Genomic DNA, 21,754 nt, shown 5'->3' with positions numbered 1-21,754 from the left:
GTTCATCTCGCCGTCTGATTTCCTAATTTATTGTTCCTTGGCTATTTATATGAACAAAGCTGTTAGGTCAGTTGAATGTTATTTATTACCCTCTGGTGTGTTCGTGAAAATGGGGCAACATTTTGAAGAAAAGACAGATTTTACTTTTCTTTTCCTTTCTTTAATGGTCGGACTTTTAAACAGAATCACGTGAACACGTCACAAAGTCTCTTTTCCCCTCAGACGCCCGGCGGAGGGAAAGAGAACTCGTGTGGAACTCTTAGGGGGGAAAAAAAATGATTAACCAGTTATTTAAGAATGTAGACGTAGCCTCTTTTTGGAGAGGGAATATGCTCTTCTATCGATATTTGTCAAGTTTCATATTATTGTACGTGTTGGCCAGGCCTGAGGAGAAGCGCACCACCGATCCCAACGTGCTCCTTCTCCTCGTTGTAAATAGACGGACATTACGAACCTTGGGGGTGATTGTCTTCTCGACCATGCTGGGGGTTCCTGCTCTATGCTTTTAGCTTGTATTGCTGTGTGCATGTCGAACACGAGCTTTTCTTTGCATGGCTTTAGTGTTAATGTTCCATGCCAAACTCACTCCTTCTCTCAGCCTTCATCGATTCTCCACAAAAACGGAACCTTTTAATGTTTTGAATTTCCCGCCCTCTGTCCCTTTTTCTCTGCTTTTTCTTTTGGCCTTCTCTCTTCCTTTTCTTTTCTTTTTTTTTTTTTAATCGTGCCCCTCGCTCCTGCTGATCTCTCCCTTCCTCCTTCTCCTCTTTATCTCGTGCACAAGGTTTTTAAAAACAATGCTTCCTTTTACTCTGAAACTCTCTGGAAGGCTCAAAGGCCGGGGCTCTCTCTACCTGGTGGGTAGCAGAGGCACAGGGAGTGGATACCAGTATCCAACAAACACAAAGCAATACCCTATTGTTCACCCTCCTTTTCTGTTGTCTACAACGGGAAGCTAGCAGCACTGAGGACATCCAATGATTCGGAGGCCCCCCCCCCCCCCCCCCCGAGCGGCCTTTTGACAGAGCAGGAACAAAACTGACTGATGTAATCCCCATATAACACAACTGTGAGCATCTTCAATGCTGAAACAAATAAACTCATTCAGTTACTGTGTCTTTGTTTTCTTTTTTGAACTTGTATAGGTGAATATGCTCAGTGTTTGTGTATTTGATTGCTTGCACGTGTAATCACTTCCATGTTGTAGGTTTGTGCCACTTCCCTCTCGTTTCAGACGAGTCTTCACCAGTTCACACGACCACAGACTATTGAAACCATTGGCACCAGTGAGAATGAGCAGATTTGTTCACCAGGTTTATTACAATAATCAGCGTTACAACAGATCCTGTGTCGTCCAATCCCCACGTTGGATTCTGCTGCTGTACCTGGTTAGAAGCATTCAACCTCAGCATAGATATATAAGCTTAATCAAAAAGGGTTAGTGTACCTGTAAAAAAAAAACTCAGCTACACAAAAGCTCCTTTTTTTTGAAACAATAATATTAATAATTAGCTCGGATTACAAACAAAATAAAAAAGGGAACACCCCCGTTAAATACTCTCACATCTTTTTTTGTTTTCTCATTTAAATAGAAAATGTCCATCCCACTCTTCAGTAAGTGTTGTCTTTCACAAAACAGAAAATTAAACTGGTTTTTACAAAAAGTACTTTTGTTTGTCCAGAGTTCAGGTCGCTGCAGGAGGTCCAGTGTCTCCGTCCTCCCACTCTGCACAGTCAGATGAAATAGGACAAAGCCAAAAGTCCAGCATGGCTGTGTCACATGATTCTTTAGGAGATGCTTCAGTCTATTAACTGGTCACTTTGCCTCAGTCAGAACCAGGAGAGCCACTGATCCCAATCCTCCAAGGCAGAGGTGTATTTTACCAGTTTTGTCCATTAGAGGGCAGCAGTGTTTCACGATCCAGAGGGGCCACCTGTTGTTTCCATCTGTTGATTCTCCGATGAAGCTTCCGGAGCCGAGGAGAAAACCATCACATCCAGTTCACTTCTTCATAAACATGCTGAACAATAACTGTCAACATGGAGCGATGGCACCAAACACGATTTGTCCACAGAGCAACATAGAACATTTCACTGGAGCGTGTCCCGGCGTCAGAGAGCTGTGGAAGCTGCTTGTGGCTCAGGCCAGGATCAGATGTCCATAGGAAAACATCTGTAATTCAACCATAGGGACATCTCTCCACAGATCTGATCCCGGACCAGTGAAATAATGAAAGTTCCGCTCCGACGCTGCCAGGGGACATTCTCTGTCCCCAGCATGCAACGTGTTCCCCTCAGACTCGGGAGGTGACGCAGAGAGAGCGCAGACGTTGAGCCAGCGTGGCCTCCAGCTCCTCCAGAGGTGAGTCTCCCCGGCTGTGGACCAGCGTAGAGGTGGGGTGGCTTCCTTGTCGGGCCCCCGGGGGCCCCAGCAGCAGGCTCCGGAAGCTCTCTCTCTCCAGCAGAGAAGGCATCTGCTGCAAGAAGTAACCTTCACAGAACGAGCTCAGCTCCAGCGAACCATAGATCTGGAAAAGGAGAAGAAAACACTTATCATTTCCTGCACTAGAAACTTGATGTAACATGATGAATGATATTATGATCAAGAAAAAATATTCAATAGGAATCAGTTGCATTTGAACTAATACTATAATATGTCTCCTGTGATTTACGTAGATACAGAGGCTTCTATTGATCCCAGTCCCTCTAGATTCTAGAGGGACTGGGATCTGGGGACTCTAGATAATATAAAACTTTATTATCTAGAGTCTAGATAATAAAGTTTTATATTCAGATTTGCACAGGTCACATAGCCGTAGAATAGAATGAGTGGTGTGTTACCTTTGCTGTCTTGTAGATGCTGACTGCGTTATCCAGGTTGATGTGACGGGAGCAGATGAGTTCACAGTGTCTTTGTAGCGCCCCCAGGTGGAACAGACTCGCCATCGACAACAGCTGCACGAGAAAACATAAATATCAACACTGTCATACGAAGTTCAGTAACACATAAAACCAGTAGACTGCAGAAATAAACTGCATGTGAAGGGGCCAGAGGGGATCAATATTATGTGTATAGTGTACACAGAGCTTTCATATTCCAATTCATTAGCTTACAATCGAAAACACGCAACAACTTCACAAAGATGCAGTATCGCACAGCTACACACAGAGATGTTGTGTTTGTGTTAAGTGATCTCACCTCCAGCAGGTCGGGCACATTAGTCCTCAGTGACTCAGTTCCTCCACAGTACAGGTATGACATCATCATCTGCAGAGAAGTCACAGGTCTAATTTAGCAGATACTTTATTTACTAATACAATATGAAACCATGTCTAAGTTTTTTTCAACTTTAATTAGTTGTTACATCATAATTGAGGAAATAAGGTCAAAGATCAGAAGCTAAAAGTAGATGTGTTACCTGGAAGATGTTGTACTTGATGTCACCGATCTCCACCTCCTTGTGGGGGCTTCCGTCGGGTCCAGAAGACGCCAGCAGAGACTTGAATCTAAAAGGAATCAAACATCTTTGTCAAAAAAAAGAAACCACGCCCTCTAGGTAGTCGTGTCTCTTCCTGTGTGAACCGGCCTCACCTGTCAGAAGCGGTGATCAGCAGCACCTTGTGGCCGTAGAACGGTTTCCCCTCCACCACAAACGTCACATCTGACATCTCCGGGTTGTTCAGGAAGTGAGGGTCTGCAGAAAACCACATCAGCACCTCGTTACAACTAAGTTCACTTTCAACAGTTTTCCTAGTTCCAGTTTTCCCACTGCAAGGATTTGTTGCCTGTATTTGTCTGGTGTGTTAGTAAACTGACTAATTTGATGACATCACTTGGCTTCAGGACATTTTAGTGGGTATCAGTCAGCCTTTTCCCCAAAAAGTTCAGCTAAGAGTTTAATCTATTAATCAGGAAAGAATCGGCAGATTAGTCAAAACTGAAAAGACTTAGTTGGAACCGTTTAACCATCTGAGACTGTCAACATAAAGCCTTTACAGTCTTCTGCTCTGAAACACTGAGTCTGTTCACAGGCAGGAATCATAGTTTCCTCACCCAACTGAGCTGAAAGAGTCGCCTTCACCTCGGGGACGGAGGGAAGAGGGGCGGGGCCAAAACATTGACTAAAAATAGCCGCTTGCTGCTGGATAATGGCGTCATTCTGCAAGAAAATGAACAGGGAGAATGGGGTTATGATAAAAGGAAAGTAGTTTATTGCTATTATATGGTTGATGATGATGGGTTTGAGTTTGTACCTTGGTCGTACGCAGGATATTGAACATGAGGGGCAGGCCCACGGTGACCAGCTCCTCACAGTAGTCCTCTTCTCTGATGGTGGTGGTGAACTCTCTGAGGAGGGAGAGCGTGACCCCCGCCCTCGACTGCTGCTGGGCACAGCGCAGAGATTCCAGCCACACGTGGAGTTTCCATGGTACGCCTGGGAAGAAAGAGAGGGTTTGTTTCTCTAGTTCCAAAGGAAGCATGATTTGAAAAGTAAGCTCATCCTCTTCCTGCTGTCTAATAGTTACCCATGGCTCGTAGCTCCATGGTGACGTCCAGGTAGCCGTGCTCGGCGCTGTAGTAGCTGGCCTCTTGCAGAGCCTTCATCCTGGCCTTGCAGAGCCTGGGGATGCCCACCTCTGGCAGAGCCCCCGGGCCAGAGGAGGAAGAAGGTTTAGGGAGCGGCGAGAGAGGGAGGAAAGGGCAGATCCCGGCCTCCTCACCCTCCACCCCCTCAGCCAAGATCTCCTCCAGAGACAGGACGTCCTCTTTGACTTGCTGCGGCTGAGTCAGGAGCTTTCTCAGCACGTTCCTGACAAGATAAATGGGAGGAAGGAAGAGCACAAAGAAAAAAAAGCATGAAAACATGAACAAATGTCTTGAGTTCAAGACGTATGTTTATAAATCTGTGACCCGGTGACCTCCACTTTGATTCTATAAGTCTCCCTGGCTGTGGAATGTGAAGCGTTGAGTCTACAGTGTGTTCACGGTGAACAGGTGGAGAGGTTTACGCTGACAACTGGTGTCCACAGACAGATGGACTCTGAGCTGAGGGAGACCCAGGCTTTTCAAAGTCTGACTCTCACAGATTTTCATTTCACCACAGGTTAAAATAAATTAATCTGTCCCTGGAATTAAAAATGTGAACTCAAGGGGTCAAGTGTGATGTACAGCTGACATAAAGCAGTGTGCAGTTATGAGGCCAGACACAGTTTGTCAGCAGCTGTGCTCCCAGTAATGTTAACTGGTCAGGGGGACGAGGGATAAGTACCTGTGTCCGTGTGCGGCGGCGTGACTGAAGCAGTTCATGTCCTCGTAGAGGGAGGACGTGAGGGCGTGTCCATCGTGGGTCTTGGATAAGGGGTCGGCCCCTCGGGCCAGAAGCAAACTCACCATCTCATAGTTGCCTGTGGAACAAATAAACACTTAATTACACACAGACACATTCAAATACACTGTGACATTTTAGTGGTACTTTTACTGCCCGCGGCGATTACATTTTACCGCAGGGATCAAATGTTTGTTGTTGTTTGTTTATCATTTTTCAAACAAATGGATGCATTCACATTAGGCACTGTTTACATGCTGTCAGTGCTGCGTACAGCCCGTGTCTCTATTACTCAAACCCTGTGGTTTAGAATGGTCCCACAGAGGAATGCCGCCCGGAGGCTTGTAACAGAACCACAGGCAGCTCCCTGTGTCCTCTCATTTCCTCATTCCTGTCATTCACAGCTCAATCACATGTTAATCTCGGGGATCTTCTGGAGAATTAACACACTACTTGTCATTGATCATCGTCTATTAGTTGTTTTGCGGAATGCTACTTTAAAGCCTTTTCTTGACCCCCACCCCCCCCCTAAGGATTTGTAGCTTGTTTAATTTAGCGTTAAATAGCAATTTAGCTGCCATAAATCCGATCAGAACACCGACCAAGTCAGATAATCCCCCCCGCCTCAGCTGTGCCTTGTGTTGAGCGCATGTGCACGTGTGTTGGCCCACCTGCTGCGGAGGCCAGCTGCAGCGGTGTGTCGGCTGTGCTCTCCTGGCCGTTGCGGACCGCGGCCCCCTCCACGTTGGCCCCTGCATCCAAAAGGAGCTGCGGAGAGACACACAGCACATCTGTTACATTAAGCAATGTTTGACATCCTGTTACTTCTTCACGTCCTGACCTCCGACCTCACATTTGTCAATCCACTTAGCATCGTATCCAACAGTTGGCTCAAGACAATGTAACTGCAGTTATTGCACATATGTAGTAAGAGGTCATTTCCCCTTGAATAAAATTACGACACACAGGACAAATGTCAAAAGAGGAATTTCTAAACAAGCAACATCTGGATGGTTTTAAACGTGAGTGTGCGTGTGTGTGTGTGTGTGTTTCCAACCTGCACGACGGAGATGTGTCCGTGCAGCACTGCGAAGGTGAGGGCGGCCCAGCGTCGACTGTCAGGATGCACGGACGGGTGCTTCGGGGAGCACGGAGGAACCTGCAGGCACAAGACAAGTCAGTGTTACGCACACAGTCTAATGTGGTGCATGTAACATAAATCTTTCCATGTGTTGGAATGGAATTGTTTAAGTAAATATATATATATATATATATATATACCGGCACATCGAGGTTGGCCCCAGCATCGATCAACATCTGGACCAAGGCCTCATCTCCAGCAGCACACGCATACATCAGAGGAGTCATTCCCTGAGTGACGAGTGAAAGACAACAATGAGTAGATCAAAAGGGAGACATATATTTATGAAGTTCTGATTTAAATGTTACTTCTGGATGTGATTTTCATTGTATTCTGTATTCTACTCCACTGAGCACATGTCCTACATAAAGAGATAGATGATCAGTACCTGGTCGTCCATGCTGTTGACCCCGTCTGGCCCCAGCAGGTCGATGGCTTGGCCAATGAGGTCCGTGCGCCCACAGTTGAGCATCCGGAAGCCCAGGTCGAGGTGGAACTTGTCTGTGGCGGCTTTGGAGTCCAGACGTTTGAAGGAGCTGAAGCAGCACTCTGGCCTGATGGAGACAGAAGACACAGAGAGAGTAAGAACATGAACAACCAGTTCAATCTGTGAGAGGTTATCGGCTGAGAGTGAAAACACACGTTTACGACAGATAAAACAGCTGAATTTATTCTTTTCAACCTTGTGGCTCATGCAATTTATATATTTACATCTAATGGTGTTTAGAAATGAGAGTACACTTCATGAAAAGGTTAACGAGCCACATTACAGTGAATGAACGCTCATTAATCAACCATGCAGTCTGTAATTATGCATTAGTGAGAACCAATCAAATTACGAGCCAATAGTTCATGAGACAAAGGAAACACATCTGGAAGCTCAACCCCGTCTCAGCTATTACTCTTAGTTTCTGCCCAACTAATGACAATGACCTCATCAACACACACAGCTGACATGAGACTAGAGAACAGAAACTAAAATAGGGGATTGTCTGAAGACTTTGGTATTTGTGTGTGTCGTTTTAGATTGTCGTGTCACAGTATGTGTGTGGGTGTGTGTTTGTGTGTTCTCATTTACTTCAGCTGTCTTGGTTCACAGTCCAGTCCTGGCAGGAGGAGACGTGCCGTCTGTCTCACATCGTCGCTGTCCACCAGCAGACTCTTGCGATGCTCAGCGTGAACTATGGCCACTCTCATCCACTCCATCAGAGGCGGCAGCAGCAGGAACGGCCTGCGAAGAAGAGCCATGAATAATTCAACTTCTATCTCTGGGTTTGGTTAAAAAAATAAATAAGCAAACCCACACAGGGTAACAGATTGCATTCAACTGTAATTTACATTATACATTTACTTTGTTACTGTACTTAAGTATACATTTCATGTATTTGTACTTTTAATCCATTACAAATTCCAGCAAATAGCTGTACTTTCTACTACAATACATTTGTTCAATGTACTACAAAGTAATCCATAATAAGAGAGGAATCGTCTCACTGATCCAATCAAAGCTTTCCATTAAGGACATGAAGCTCCTCTCAGCAAGTACTTTTACTTTTTGGACTTAAGAGAAAGTGCCTCCTCTGATTCAAGTAGTAGTACTTTGGCTTGAGAATAGTTTTGTCTAGTTATTTGTACTTTGACTTAAGTAAAATGTTGAAGTACTTCCTCCAGCACTGGGAGTACACAGCCACTCCCCAGCTCTCAGCTGTTGTATTGGCCCTAATAAGGCTCGGCACCGGGTGCAAGATGATGATTCAGTTATGTGGAGAGGGAACTCATAAACTATCTCCACCGGATGACTTATGTGTGTCTGGCAGAACTGACCAGTGCACAATGAGTCACCTTTAAACACACAAACTCACACACAGACGTATATAAAACACTGCACACACACAGATAACAGCTGTATCCACATAATGACTAATGAGTGTGTATATGTCGGTTGCCAGGTTGTGGTGTGAAACATGAGCTTTCTTTGCCTGTAAGCCGTGACTGAAGATGAGAGGAAGAGCTGTGGCTCAATTCTCCTGTTGTGGTTTGATAAACGTGAAAACTACTGCAGTCATTTCTGAATAGTCGGTCTATTTTTAAACCAGCTTCCAACAGAATGCACGAGCTGAGGGAGCTGAGCTGAGGTGCAGCAACCTGGCACTTATAGAGACGGTTTCTGAGATGCAGGCTGGAAAAAAACAAATCAAGAAAAGAGAACGAGCTGAAAGAAGAAATAACTGAAAAGACTGACATGGTTGACCCGAGCACTGAGGGAATAACAAGACATGTGATTAGTCGTGGGGGGAAGCAGGGAAGTAAACATGAAAGGAGGCATAGAAGAGAACAGAACACAAGGTCTCACTTTGTGAAGGTGGTATTCTGAAAGTTATCATCATTACTTCATTGCTCTGTTCTTTCTTTCTGTCTTCATTGTCCTCCTCTCACACCTTTCCTTCTAAAGCCCTGGTGATATGGTCGTCTGCCACGCCACGTCTAGCCGGTTATCTGGTATTAATCCCTTCTCGTCTGTGCCTTTCTTTCACCATATGTGCATAGAATGAGTCTGTGAACAATGACACATGATCGAGAGACTCACTGTTGTTTCCTTCTGATGCTATGAAGCCTCAATCAGAGTGAGTTGATTGTTTGAACACTGGTTGTGTTATCATGATCTAACAAGCAGACCTACTCCTGCTGTGATGTTATTCTTAGCTGAGGCTTCACCGTTGTTCTGAGGAGATGCAAACACTCCAGTGCATGAATACACACACAAACACACACACGGGGGCACGAGCTTGAGCTGTATACTGACAGATAGTACTGTAGAGTGCACACTATAGGGATTGTGGTTACTGTTAATGAGCACAGGGAGAGCCATTTATTCTCCTCTGGTTTCCTATAGAACTGCTCTCTCATTCATAAGCGCTCTGTGAGTGATGTGTAATGTGGAGCTCCTCTGTTTCATCTGTTTTATCTTTTGAATGGTGAATGTTAGACCTTTTAAAACTTTAATGTAACTGATACAAATACAGAGAATGTACGACAAAACTTCTTGTATTATCTAGTTTGACAGTCTCAACTTATTTGAAATTGCAATTTTATCTCCAATGTAGATGAAACTCATTTAAAGACTTGATTGATTAGTCAATGCCACACCCAGTGTTTTCTGTGGTGTATAGGTCGCATTTACGATGCTGGTATTGGTATCGGAACATTTCTAAAAGTAAAAAGTGGCTGTTAAATATATAAACAAAGTTTTTCTGACTGACTTTGGTTAATGGAATCAAATGAAGGTTAAAAGAAGGTTGTTGAATTGGACTGGGGTTAGCGAAGCAGCATATGTACAAAAAAATACAAGAGTAACTAGAGCACAAGAAAATTGTTGTCTCATGATTCTTGTAGTTCAGGGTTTGTACCCTCATGGTTGAATGCACTTATTGTAAGTTCCTTTGGATAAAAGCGTCAGCTAAATTAAATGTAATGTAACGTTATAATGTAATCTGTCGATGAATAAAACCTGTGTTTCATATTTTTATCACTATCGTTATTCCGTATTAAGTGTATTAAATAATAGACTTAAAATTAAAAAAAAAAATGGACTTTCATGAAGCTGCTGTCCTCTGTTGTCTATCTATTCTGTCTTGTAGTTATCCTGTCAGATGTTGCTTCAGTGCTTCAGTCATTGATCAGTCAGGACGAGAGGTCCAGCTGTCATCCGTCACTCAGGAGTGACAGTCATCAAGCAGACAAGAGGATAATGAGCTGGAGGAGGAGGAGGGAGGAGGGAGAGGGAATGAATAAATAGAGCCGATGGCTGCATACAAGGAAGGTTTGGGTGTGTGGGCTGGGAGAGGGGGGGGGGGGGGGCAGGTTGTGGCAGATTGTGGACAGTGCTGCAGGCGTTGACTGATAAGAAAGCCATGTTTCTGAGGAGAGGAGGAGCAGTGGGTTTGGGGATCAAGGTTTATACCTTTGCTAATGGCCTCCACTCAACACAAACTGGGCTGTGTGTGTCTGTTCACTCATGTGTGCAGATCCCTTGGTCCGTCCTCCTGAATGCCACGAGGCGTCCACCCTGCCACTTCACTGCACGCTGGTGCTAATTCAAAGCGGCTTCGGTCAACCGTGTCCTGCTTTAAACACTTAACACTCGTTGATCCGCTAGAGATTTTTTTTCTGTCTTTCACTTTATATTCATCTTATCATTGTGTGTGTGTGTGTCTGTGTGTGTTAGTGTTTGTAGGCCAGTGGCTCTCAGTAGACGGAGCATGTCTGTACCATCTCCTCCACAGCCCCGACCCCACAACTCATCTTTCCTCCTTTCCTTCACACTGACCAGATGAAAATGAGTCACCTTTAAACAGATACACACAAATGTGAATTTGTATATATAAGGAACACTACCCAGAACTCCTTACTTCTCCTAATTACACACAGTTGCCAGCTCCTTCCCTGTATTTCACCCACTTCCCCTCACACACCTCCCATCTGACCCCTGGTTGTGGGTTATACCCTCAGCCTGAAACACAAACCTCCACTTCGTCAAAGAGCGAGTGCAACATCAAAGCCGAGACGCTTGTAACCACTGTAACCAGATAGCACTTTCGGCTAGCCCACTGACCCGACATGCTATGGCTACACACCAGTCACAGCAGGATGTAAACGCACACAGACATATGAGCACCCTCCGCCTGCCGCCACCTGGCCGGTCGTAAAGTGACAGTCAGCTCAAGTTGTGGTCAGGTGGGTTTGAACCCTCTTTAAACTGGAACCTGTCCAGAACATGAAAAGCAAAGGTTGCGCTCCCCTGAAGGCCACGTCCCACCCGCTGCACTGACCCCATAGGTTCTGTGCGTCCTTCTCCGGAAGCCAGTGTTGAGTTTAGTCTGTAAGAAACTTCAAACCGGTCTCTTAAAGCAGACCCCATCATGAGCTGCACAAGGGTCAACGCTAACCGCCGATACAGAGTTAGATCATTATCATAAAGGCTGTGTGTAACAATATCTGGTGTGTCTGTGGTTGGGAGTAACCTCCGCTGGCTCCTTCTTATCAGAGCAACACATCTCTCCATTAGTGCCGACTTCCATCCGCTGGAGGAGAGAGTGGGGCTGGGGTGGTCTGTATAGACGGGGGGTGTGGAAGTTCTCCCCTTTAGAGCCCAGACTAGTGAGCTTGCTGTTAAAATAAATTGTTTAATAACTTTAAACCCTTCATAATAATGTTTTTACACAATGTGGCTTAAAGAGTGGTGTACAAAAATAAGCAGACACACACACTGGAAGCTGCCCTCCCACGCTTCACCCAGTCTAATACTCCAATTCAAGATCATCACTCACGACTAAGTAGGAGCTTAAAAGGATCATAACAGAAAAAGGCGTCTCTCTCTCTCTCTCAGTCTCAAGGATTCTGCAACAACACTCTCACCACCAGACTCGCTGTGATGTTTGATGATGTGGCCCACACAGATCCGGAGGTTTTGGGTTTCCACCAAAAGATTTTTTATAAAGCTTTCAATGGAGGGGCGAGCCGATGGGGAGGCCCCGTCGGAGGAGAGAGGTCCGTATCATTACAAGGCACTCAAACTGTAATCACTGCCAGGTCCGCGCTGCTCTCCTCCACCACCTGAGTGCGTCCCGCGTGCCAACAACTCACAGACACACTGCGGCATGTAGCGATGCTGAGGCAGGAAGGCACATCAGCAGATCTCGAGAAAGAAAACCAGCATGTTGCAGATGTTCAAAGGTATAGACTCTAACAGGATGCTAAATCATTTCATGCTGCACACATAAACCAGGAATGATATGTACCCAAGATTAAAAACATCTGAGGACTTGGAAGGAACGGCCAGTAAGGGGGAGAAGAGGGGTGTGTATTTGCTGTTCGTTTCCCTTTGATGCTAATGAGGAGCCCACCTTTCCTCACTCACACTGTGTCGGTTCATTATTAAACCTATAAGAGCCAGCTGGCTGTGTGAGTGTGTGTGTGTGTGAGAGTGTGTGTGTATGAGGGGGTGTTAGGTACTTCCAGTAGGAGTAGATGCAGATTTGTTTGATTAAATCTGAAAACTTTCACATGCCGATAATCTACACCCACACCCTCATCGTAACTGAACAATCACAAACACATGAATTTCTAGAAGGTTGCAACTTAGTGGCAAAAACACAAACAACATTCAATCTAATTACCACCGCAAACTTGAGCGGTAGCTGCATTCTATTTATATGCCCGAGTGCTACCTTTAGACGGGCCTCCATCCATCAGTTTAAAAGGTGTAATTAACCTTTACACATACCAGAACACTTCCTTCTGACATTATAACATACAGTTACTCTGGGATACACACACACACAGACACACACACACACACACACTGAAAGGTTTTTCTGATACCTTAACTTTGATGTATGTGCAGCCTGCCAGCGCTTTACTCACAGACAATCAGACGCTCAAATTGAAGCTAATAATCTTTACATTACTGACTGCAGATGACCTCTCAGATTTATTAAAGGTGTAATAGTATTTAAATTGTGATGAGCACATATGTGAGCACACACATAGATGTACAACCCAACATTTGCATACCTTTTTCTCACTTAATTTAGGAGGTAAAAGACAACATGAAACATTACTGACTGAGATGTATCTTAAGCCAAAACTGAGCTGAGAAAAATTATCAAAATGATCAAACTGTATAAAATGATCTGTTAAATTGATAAAGAATATAGACTAAAACAATAAGATAATGTGCTACATTACAACGCCACGTAAGTCGATCCGAGTATTTTCCACCACTTGTCTTGGGAATGAAATAAGAACAATAATTATCTTAATTGTTTTACACAAGTAACCCAAGGAGGATCTGAGGAGTCCCTAACAGAATTACAGACCATTAGCACCTCTTTAAGTCTCTAGAACCACCAGTCTTCAGTCTAATTCACACTCTAAAGGTGCAGCTCAGCCTTCAGTCAGGGACGTTAGCACCTGGAGGCTGCTGCTTACCTGTAATTTACCTTCAGAAAATTAACACTTGAATGAACAGAGGGCCGGGGGATCAGAGATCTGCTGAGAAGGAAAGACGATCTGCACAAAAGCTGCTCACTAGATTAGAACCTAGTTGTTAATTTATGAAGTAGGGTTTTGTGTATTTGAGCAAAATCAAATCATTGCTACTTGCAGATGCAGTTAGGAAAACAAAACAATGCTTAGAATTGAAGAGAGAAGAAGCAAGAACACACCAAATCTCATTTTCATAGGTTGGATGCTGAACACATCACTATATCAGTTTATCAGCCTGTGACACACTTTGCAGAGCATTTATAAGCATCAAGCGTGACTCCCACCTCTCTTTGCTGAGTGCCATGCGTGGGGGATCTAGGTTGGGATTCTCCATGGACTCCATTTGTGGGCAGCGCAGGAAGTAGTAAAGGGTGTGGAGGGCATCAGGCGACCAGGACACGGGCTGCTGGGGACGGGCGTGGCGAGCTGGACTCAGCCCCGGGCGCACTGAGCTCAGACGCTGCATGTGGTGCATTGCACGGGAAACCAAGTCACCTGGAAAAAGAGGGTTCAGATATTAGACATTTTGAACCATAAACAACTTAAAAATGCTGCTTTCATTTGCTCAATGCAATGACCCAGTACAATAGGTCAGAAGATCACTGGGATGTTGTGATGAGTATTCAGGGCCTAAACAAATACCTAATTGTACATTTGAAAATCTATAAGACGAGAACTCATTCATCAGTGAAAACCCTGCGGGCCTCCAATTTGTCCGGATTTCCCCTTTTCCTAAACCACTTAAATTCAACCTTCCATTATTCATTCCTCTCCTTCAGTGTCTCCAGTGGTGTTTGCCATTAGTATTGCCGTTATCAGTGAGCACAGCCAGACGGCCAGTCTAAATAGCCATTTATCTTCAATCACTTGAGGAGTTAATGGGCTAACAAACAGTTGATTACAGACTAATGAAGGGTTCAGCCGTTTCTGTGTCAGTGCTTTTGAGTCTCTGCACCCGGCCTAGAAACGTGAGATGGTCACATTTTAAAAAGAAGGAAAGAAGAATTACTTGTATGTTTGTCTTGAAAACACTTCTGTGGACGCACAACGTGAGATTGATTAAATTTAGATAACTGAACATGTGGCAGATTATTATAGTTAAAAAGTCTTATAAAGACATTAATATGTGCAGTTTTAATGTGTATGAAATTGTTTAACAGCGACGCACAACTCAAAACAGAGGAAGTCTGAGCTGAATGGATCGTCACAGGGATGTGGAGGAAGGGCACCGAGAGGCAGCACAGAAGAGGAAGGCCAGGTTGATCATCATTTAGTATAATTACCCCTGGGTTAATTTCTAACCAGATTATTGTGAGTGGGAGGCTGCACAGAGGCCAGGGCTGGTAATTTTAGCAGAGCGAGTGTGTATGTGTGTGTCTATATTGAGGGGTTTAAAGTACTTCAAGGGGAGGGGGGCTTAGATTGGAGTTGCCTTCCCAAAACACACCCCACTTAAATCTGAAGGGCCTCCTTTGTGTAACCACCACCACCAGCAGTCCCTCCAGGGGGTCTTCTTAGAATTCCTCCCCAGGATGGAGAGCCTCTCCCTGGCTTTCCAGCCCATATTGTGCCCTCTGGCGAAACTGAGCTCCGAGGGTCAGAAGGATATGAAATACTAGAGTACATATTATACTGGATTCCCTGTGAAAGCCAGGAAATATCAATTAACTGTGACAGGACTGCTTTTGGAATATATGTTGACAAAATGTGCCCCTCAAGTCAAAGATACTAGATAATGAGATGTTTTCGAAGCAAATCCAGCTAAAAAGGTTGTGCCCATGTTTTTAATCTGTATACTCCCTGACCCCAAATCTCTAATTTGCTTGACAGGCTTTAGCACAAAGCTCTTTTATTTGTGTTAGTGAAATCCAGATTGTTAATATTTCCCAAAGTTAAGTAGATGGTCACCCACTGAGTTTCCCATGGCTGGTGGAAGACCACTGCAGAGCTGAAAATGAAACATTCATGCATGAAGATAACTTTCAGTGCAAGTCTATTGGTTGTGCCATATTCCAATAACAATTTTGAAAATTCAGCTTACTGGTCCAGTATCCCAGAATCCATCATGTTTATGTATTCAGTGTGTTCTTGTGTCTGGCCAAGTCCAGTCTGGAGATCCAGGAGAACCGAGCAGCTTAGCACAGATGCTCCTGTGTCCGCCTGGTCTCTTGGTCTCAGATCAGAGCGCCAACCCCTCTGTGTTTTTGTTGTGTGCATGCATATCGGTGAACACACGCCTGTGTGTGCGGTTATAGGCGTGAATGAGTTTGGAGGATGCCAGTCCGGTTCCAGAACCGCCCAGCTTCACACCACCAGAGAGATGTGGCACAAAGAGAGCACTGAGCAGGAGGGAGAAAGAGTGTGTCTGTTTGACAGAGTATGTGTGTACACTTTCTTAATGCCCTGCTAATGACTGTGGGGCATGAACGTGGCCTTGTGCTGCAGGAACAAATGGCAGAGTGTTAGCTCATTTGAAGGAGGAAACGTATCCACGCTCTAACCAACACTGATCTCCATCCCTCCTCCTCCTCTCACCTTGACCTGGCAACCTCGCTCTTCACCTCCATACCTTTCCATCATTTCCCCCGAGTGCCAAGTCACACACACGCACCTAAATCCTGTTTTACCAACTACTACTGTACTTCATCCTGAAACTATATATATATCATAGCGTTCCAACTGTTATCCCTCCAACTTCTACTCCTGTCCCTTTTCCACTTTTCACTGAAGTTAGTCCAGCTCTCCATCATCTGCCAACTCAATCACTGTGTGTGTGTTTGTGTTAACCACTTGTTTACCAACCCAAGTCGAGCAAAATTAACTTTAAAAGACTTCTTTCCACGATTAAATCAATACACACTAAGAAGTCTCAGTGTTGTAAAGGGACATTAGATAAGCCCTCATCATAATCTGAACCAATTTAATGTAAATGCGAAGATGCAAATTTAAAAATACCCTGTTAACGCACATATATGATTCCCAGTGCGTCATGTGCAGTTAAACCATCGCTTATGTGTAAAAGAGACAGCTTTCACAACAAGTTACAAGATGGGATTCAGCACAACACAGAAAGTGGTGATATTCTATCATCTCTGCTTGACACTCGGCTGTCTGAAACAACAGTGGTGTTGACAGTTTTAGAAAAGAGCTAATTACTTATCTGTAATGACAATAATAGTTTTGTAGTTTCACAGTTTTTTTCTGATCGCTCAACCGTTTTAATAGATTATACATCTAATGTGAAAACCCTGCTAACACAGAGTATCTGCAGGGCCACACACACACACTATCCTCCACTCACTCAGTTCGGAGATGCTGCCCACACAGGTAGCAAGCAGGGACTGTTCCAGCGTCCTCAGCTCCAGCTGGGCATAGGCATCCTCCCTGCTGTCCACAGACGTCTGCTGGTTCTCCGTGTACGGACTGAAATGGGCCGGAAGAGACAAAACACCTGGAAAGACAAAAACAGCAAGAGGATATTAGTATGATTAATGTGAGGCCACGGAATAAAATAAACCCAAAAAAAACTCTGTTCACACTGCTCCTATGCGAGTCCCAAAACAATTACAGTGGTGATATTTACAGAGTGTATTTATAATCCTGGTAACACATAATCAACAACGCTGAGGGCGAGTAAACACTCAAGGGAACGTGAGCCGTGCTCAATGTATTCAGGAAAATAAACAGAGCACACAGGGACATGAGGCTAATACAAACAAACACTGCATCCGACTCCAGTGGAGGGCTCAGCGCAGGAATACAGAGAGAGAGTAAGTTAAGAATTAATTGTTACCATTGACACGTTGCTTTAAATATATAATACAGTATTATACAACATGAACAACACGTACACGTTACTTGCTTGATGCCAGATGTCCTATCTGTGGGTATTTTACATAATAAACATGTAAAACTAGTAGTAAAAAGTAAATTTCTAGGGTAAAATCAATCAACAAAGTTCTGATGGGGTCAAAGACCAACAGCAGCCTCAGTTTCCAACTAGTCAGACCTCTTATTTACACTAATCCACCGACGGATAAAGAAGCAAACAGATCTGGTTATGAAAGGATTGGATTTAAGTTGTGACTGGTTGGAGAGAAGTGTTAAAAACTGAATGTAAAGATTTAAAAACCTTAAATAAAATTGGAAATTAAGTATGAGTTTGAAGGAGGTTGTACTTGTTATCAGCGTTCTTTAAAAACATAGACAAGAATCAAGAATATACTGGAAATATTACAAAGTAAAAAAATTTGCAGCAGGATAAAATCACTGAGGTACTACAGCCATTATCATGAACTGATGGTTTAACTAGGGTCTAACAATGTGTGGTATTTCCTCATCAAATGGACCCTCTGGATATTCATCCAGCAAACACATTTTTAAAAAACACGTCAAAGTCTAATGAGTTTGAAAACATCTCAGGAAACATCACTTTCTTCTCTGCAAAAACTATATTCAGATATCAGGCCAATTACAAGTTTGCACTTTTATTCTCCACGACAGCCAGTTGTCAGACTAATTGCAGACAAGGAGATAACGTCACTGTTACATAAAACCAACATGTTCTCCTGTTCTCTCACCGCTGTGCCCTCCTGCGATCGCTGTTTTCCAGCTGAGATGGATGTAAGCTGTGAAAGGGGAGAACAGAGTGTTTTTTCTGCCTTTTAGTTCATCTCTGCTGGATGTTTATTAGCTTTGTCTGGAGCACTATGTAATTGTTTATGAACCGGAGTGTGCCGTAAGTTAGCGTGCATCTATAGTTGATAAAGTTCAACCTTCACTTCACAAATGAGAGAGGATGGATGTGGAAATTAATAGAGAACTAGAAAGTCATTGCAGGTCTGTGACTTACTGACAAAGCCTGAGGAAAATAGGCCTCCTCATCTCATAGTCTCCCAAACGGTAAGAGATGGACTAGCATCCCTAAAATGTCATTCCCACGTGCTTCCAGTGAAAGCTACCCTCTAATTGGAATCTGCGGGATGTTGAAAAAGAAGAAACCCCTCTGCATATTAAAAAAAATCCCATCAACCCATTCTGAAGTCACCAGGACACAAGAGGAGATGGGGAAGGGGGGGGGGACTGTCTGACTGAATATATACGAGATCTGGACAGATTATTTCAAAGCTACTAAGGTTACCAATAAATCCTTTCACAGAATTTACTTGTCTTGCCTCCAGACATTTATCAACATTACAAATTGTCTACGATACGGCCCTATGTGCTCACAGTAGACATGTAACTCTGCCTCAAGCTGGAACTTGCCCAGACTTTGACTACCTTTAAATCCAGGTTTAAAACATTTATGATCCCCATTGCTTTCGACTGAACATTAAACCTCCACATTAATCATTCACCTGACGCTTGTATCGCGACCTACTTCGGATTTCTTTTGAGGTCTAACTCTCTTTTTATGAAGTGTAAGTCATTTCGATTTATATTTTCTTCACGATGTGTCTCTGAATGTATTAATGCAATATGTAAAGCTCTTTATCCAATGTTTTTTTTTTTATCTCCAATTTATACAGACAGTTAAATGACCTCGAGCCAAGGATAGATAATACAACCGCACAAAGCTAATCTATGAAACGTGTACAGTATAGAATTGCATGTACTGGATGTAAACATCATGACGTCAGTACATATCAAACTGCTTTAAAAAGACAGCTAGAGGGAAATATCAGACCAGAGGACGTTTTTTCAAGGGAGAGCTTCAGGACACTTGATATGTTTGGTTCCTAAAAACAAAGATAGAGAGAGAGAAAGAAAGTCACTTCAGTCTGGAGCGGGGCTTCATAAATGAAAACCATATTGATATATTTAATGATACAGGCAGGGTTCTGCTACCGAAGCAGATCTCTCTCTCCCTCTCCTATTTGCTCTGCTCCATGCGATTTGTATAATATGTGCTGACTCCCCGCTGCCTGCACAATGGAAGCGGCTGCCTCTAGCACAGACTACAACTGTGACAAAGAACACGTCAGACGGGCAAACTGTCCACAAACAAGCTTCAACACGTCCCCTCACACAACCCAAATCAAAACAGTGCTCTCATGTCAGTGCATATCAAAAATGTTGGTGTTTCTTTGATGTGTCTCTTCAGGTATTTTAGTAATTACGATGATGGTTTTGCTTTAGGGTGTCAGCTTGTTGATTATTCCCCGAAAATGACATTGAACACACAGAAATGTGGCGTGCGTAGAGTTTTCAGAACATTGGAAGATCATTACCTTCATGAGGCCTTGGATCATCCTTGCACAGACAAGATAAAGCAAAGTATTTAATGGTGATGGCCGCATACTTGAAACACCTCTTATTGTGTTAACTTTCTCATGCCACGGTTAACACCACAGTGGTTTATAGGACAAGGTAACTGCTGTGGCCTCCATGACGGGGCTGGTATGCGTTCATGTACGTGACGAGTGACATGAATAGCTCATTCAGAAATGGCTTGATTCCAATTTATTGTCGGAGGAGACTCGTGCGTCCCGAGGTGTAGGAGCCATTCTAAGACATTCTGTCTCATTAGTGCGGATAAGGCTTTGTGAGCTAACACCAACGTGTCGGCAGGTGCGTTCATGTGCCTGTGTGTGGAGAGTTAGCTAAATTAACTCCCTGTAGTGTGATTCACAAAGAAGGGCCTTAAAAAAGGGTTCAACCAGTGTAATGAACCAGTTTAAATCGGTTCAGAAATCATTGAGCAACTCTTAAAGCACTGCTATCCTGTTACGTTTCTCGGTTTGACAGTTGAAAACAATTTTGGAGGAATCAAAACAGCAGGCACTTAACCAGCTCAGAGAGAACGTTACCTTTTATCCAGGCACCGATTTGACGTCTCCTGAAGTTCCTCCTCTAATCTTTGGTCTATATTTAGCACGCTTAAAATATGCACGTCTTGAGCAGAAGCTAAATCTTTCTCTCTAAGGTTTTCAATCGATATCCTCTCGCAGCTGTGGCAGATATTCACACACCACCACACTCTCAGTAGTTCCAACAGTCCCACCCCATGGCTTGCTTCACCGCAGAACCCCAGCCTGCGTCATTTGGGCCTGATGTAGGTCTGCAAGCAAACCAGGGACCGTCTCCCAGCACCACCACCACCACCCACACCAGGAATATCACGAGCCCCAACAGCTCCTGCACTTAACGCATCATTTCTCTCTGGCAATGAGAGAGGTCGAGGATAAGAGAGAGGAGGAGATGAGAGTATAAGTTAAGAGGAGTGGGACTGAGGGACGTAGGGCTTCAGTGGAAGACGAATGAGTCATGAGGAGAAGGGATACGGCTGAGGAGGGGCTGGGCAGAAAGGCAGGAATATCTGAGACTGCGAAGAGGGTGAGGCAGGGGAATCCAAGTGGCACAAGGGATTCTTTCTTTTGCGGCCACCCTGGCTCCCTTTCTGAGGTTGACCCTGCAAATGTCATGTTGGAATCCCAGCTACAAATCACAGCTGAAACCACAAATCCCGGGGCAGTCCCCAGCCCATCCAAACTATCTATCTAAACCATTACGCTGCTCCTCCTATGTCAGCAGAGCCATCAGTCACAAAGACGGTGGAAATGCTGTCAAAACAAGGTCAGAGGAATCCAACAGCTACTATTTTGGCAAATTTCGACATAACATCACAAAATGACAGTGTGACCTCGTGAAACATCAAAAATTCATGGTGCAACTGAATCCTTTAAGTAACTACAGAATGTGAAATGCTGCAGTCTGGTTCAGGGAAGAAAGCATACAAATTCCCAAAATGTATTTTTTTTCTTTTTAACCTTGTGAGGTATTTTTGATAATTTTACATTTCCCTGGTAATAATTCATGTATTTTGATGGGAAAAAAAACATAAAGATTATTAAAGGCAACTAATATCTATGAATGTGTGCAATTTAGATTGGCTTAATAGAATTTAAGAGGATTGTTGGACCTTGGCGGAGGTATGCGCGCTACCGAGTGCCCTTCACCTTGAGACCATAACATTTTCTGCCTGTGTTGTCACTTTCTTTCACAGCTTTTGGTTTTATTTGTGTTCCCACCAGCTCAGCCCTGACATGAGGACATTCTTGAACCAGATTTGGTCTGTGTGCGCAGATTTGTTTTGTCTACCGTAAAGAGAGTGTGAAAGACAGAAGGACATGATCAGCTTGGTGGCGGCTGTATTGAGTGAAAAACTAAAAAAACACACACACCACACACAGACACACAACAACACCTGCCTCGGCTCCTTTAACAGCCTCTTCATTCA

The 21,754-nt window shown here is 44.0% G+C and overlaps 1 protein-coding gene across 1 annotated transcript in view; it reads right to left on the bottom strand.

Annotated features, from left to right (window-relative positions):
- Positions 1-1,297: 1,297 nt before the first annotated feature.
- The window catches only part of abtb2b (ankyrin repeat and BTB (POZ) domain containing 2b), a 42,442-nt gene continuing 21,985 nt past the window's right edge, over positions 1,298-21,754 (bottom strand). The window contains exons 2-17 of the mRNA XM_062390142.1: positions 16,817-16,966; positions 13,800-14,010; positions 7,547-7,699; positions 6,857-7,022; positions 6,609-6,698; positions 6,385-6,486; positions 5,999-6,095; positions 5,271-5,406; positions 4,528-4,811; positions 4,255-4,436; positions 4,055-4,160; positions 3,593-3,695; positions 3,420-3,507; positions 3,200-3,268; positions 2,842-2,955; positions 1,298-2,528 (exon numbers count right to left, since the gene is read on the bottom strand). Of these exons, the coding sequence (XP_062246126.1) occupies positions 2,295-2,528; positions 2,842-2,955; positions 3,200-3,268; positions 3,420-3,507; positions 3,593-3,695; positions 4,055-4,160; positions 4,255-4,436; positions 4,528-4,811; positions 5,271-5,406; positions 5,999-6,095; positions 6,385-6,486; positions 6,609-6,698; positions 6,857-7,022; positions 7,547-7,699; positions 13,800-14,010; positions 16,817-16,966 (2,285 nt within the window). The 3' untranslated portion in view covers positions 1,298-2,294. The remainder of the gene's footprint in view (positions 2,529-2,841; positions 2,956-3,199; positions 3,269-3,419; positions 3,508-3,592; positions 3,696-4,054; positions 4,161-4,254; positions 4,437-4,527; positions 4,812-5,270; positions 5,407-5,998; positions 6,096-6,384; positions 6,487-6,608; positions 6,699-6,856; positions 7,023-7,546; positions 7,700-13,799; positions 14,011-16,816; positions 16,967-21,754) is intronic.

The sequence above is a fragment of the Platichthys flesus genome, chromosome 6 (genome assembly GCF_949316205.1).
Source record: "Platichthys flesus chromosome 6, fPlaFle2.1, whole genome shotgun sequence".
In the NCBI taxonomy this organism is placed as follows: Eukaryota; Metazoa; Chordata; class Actinopteri; order Pleuronectiformes; family Pleuronectidae; genus Platichthys; species Platichthys flesus.
Note: the sequence above shows the minus strand (reverse complement) of the source record. Positions and strands in the feature narration are given on the sequence as shown.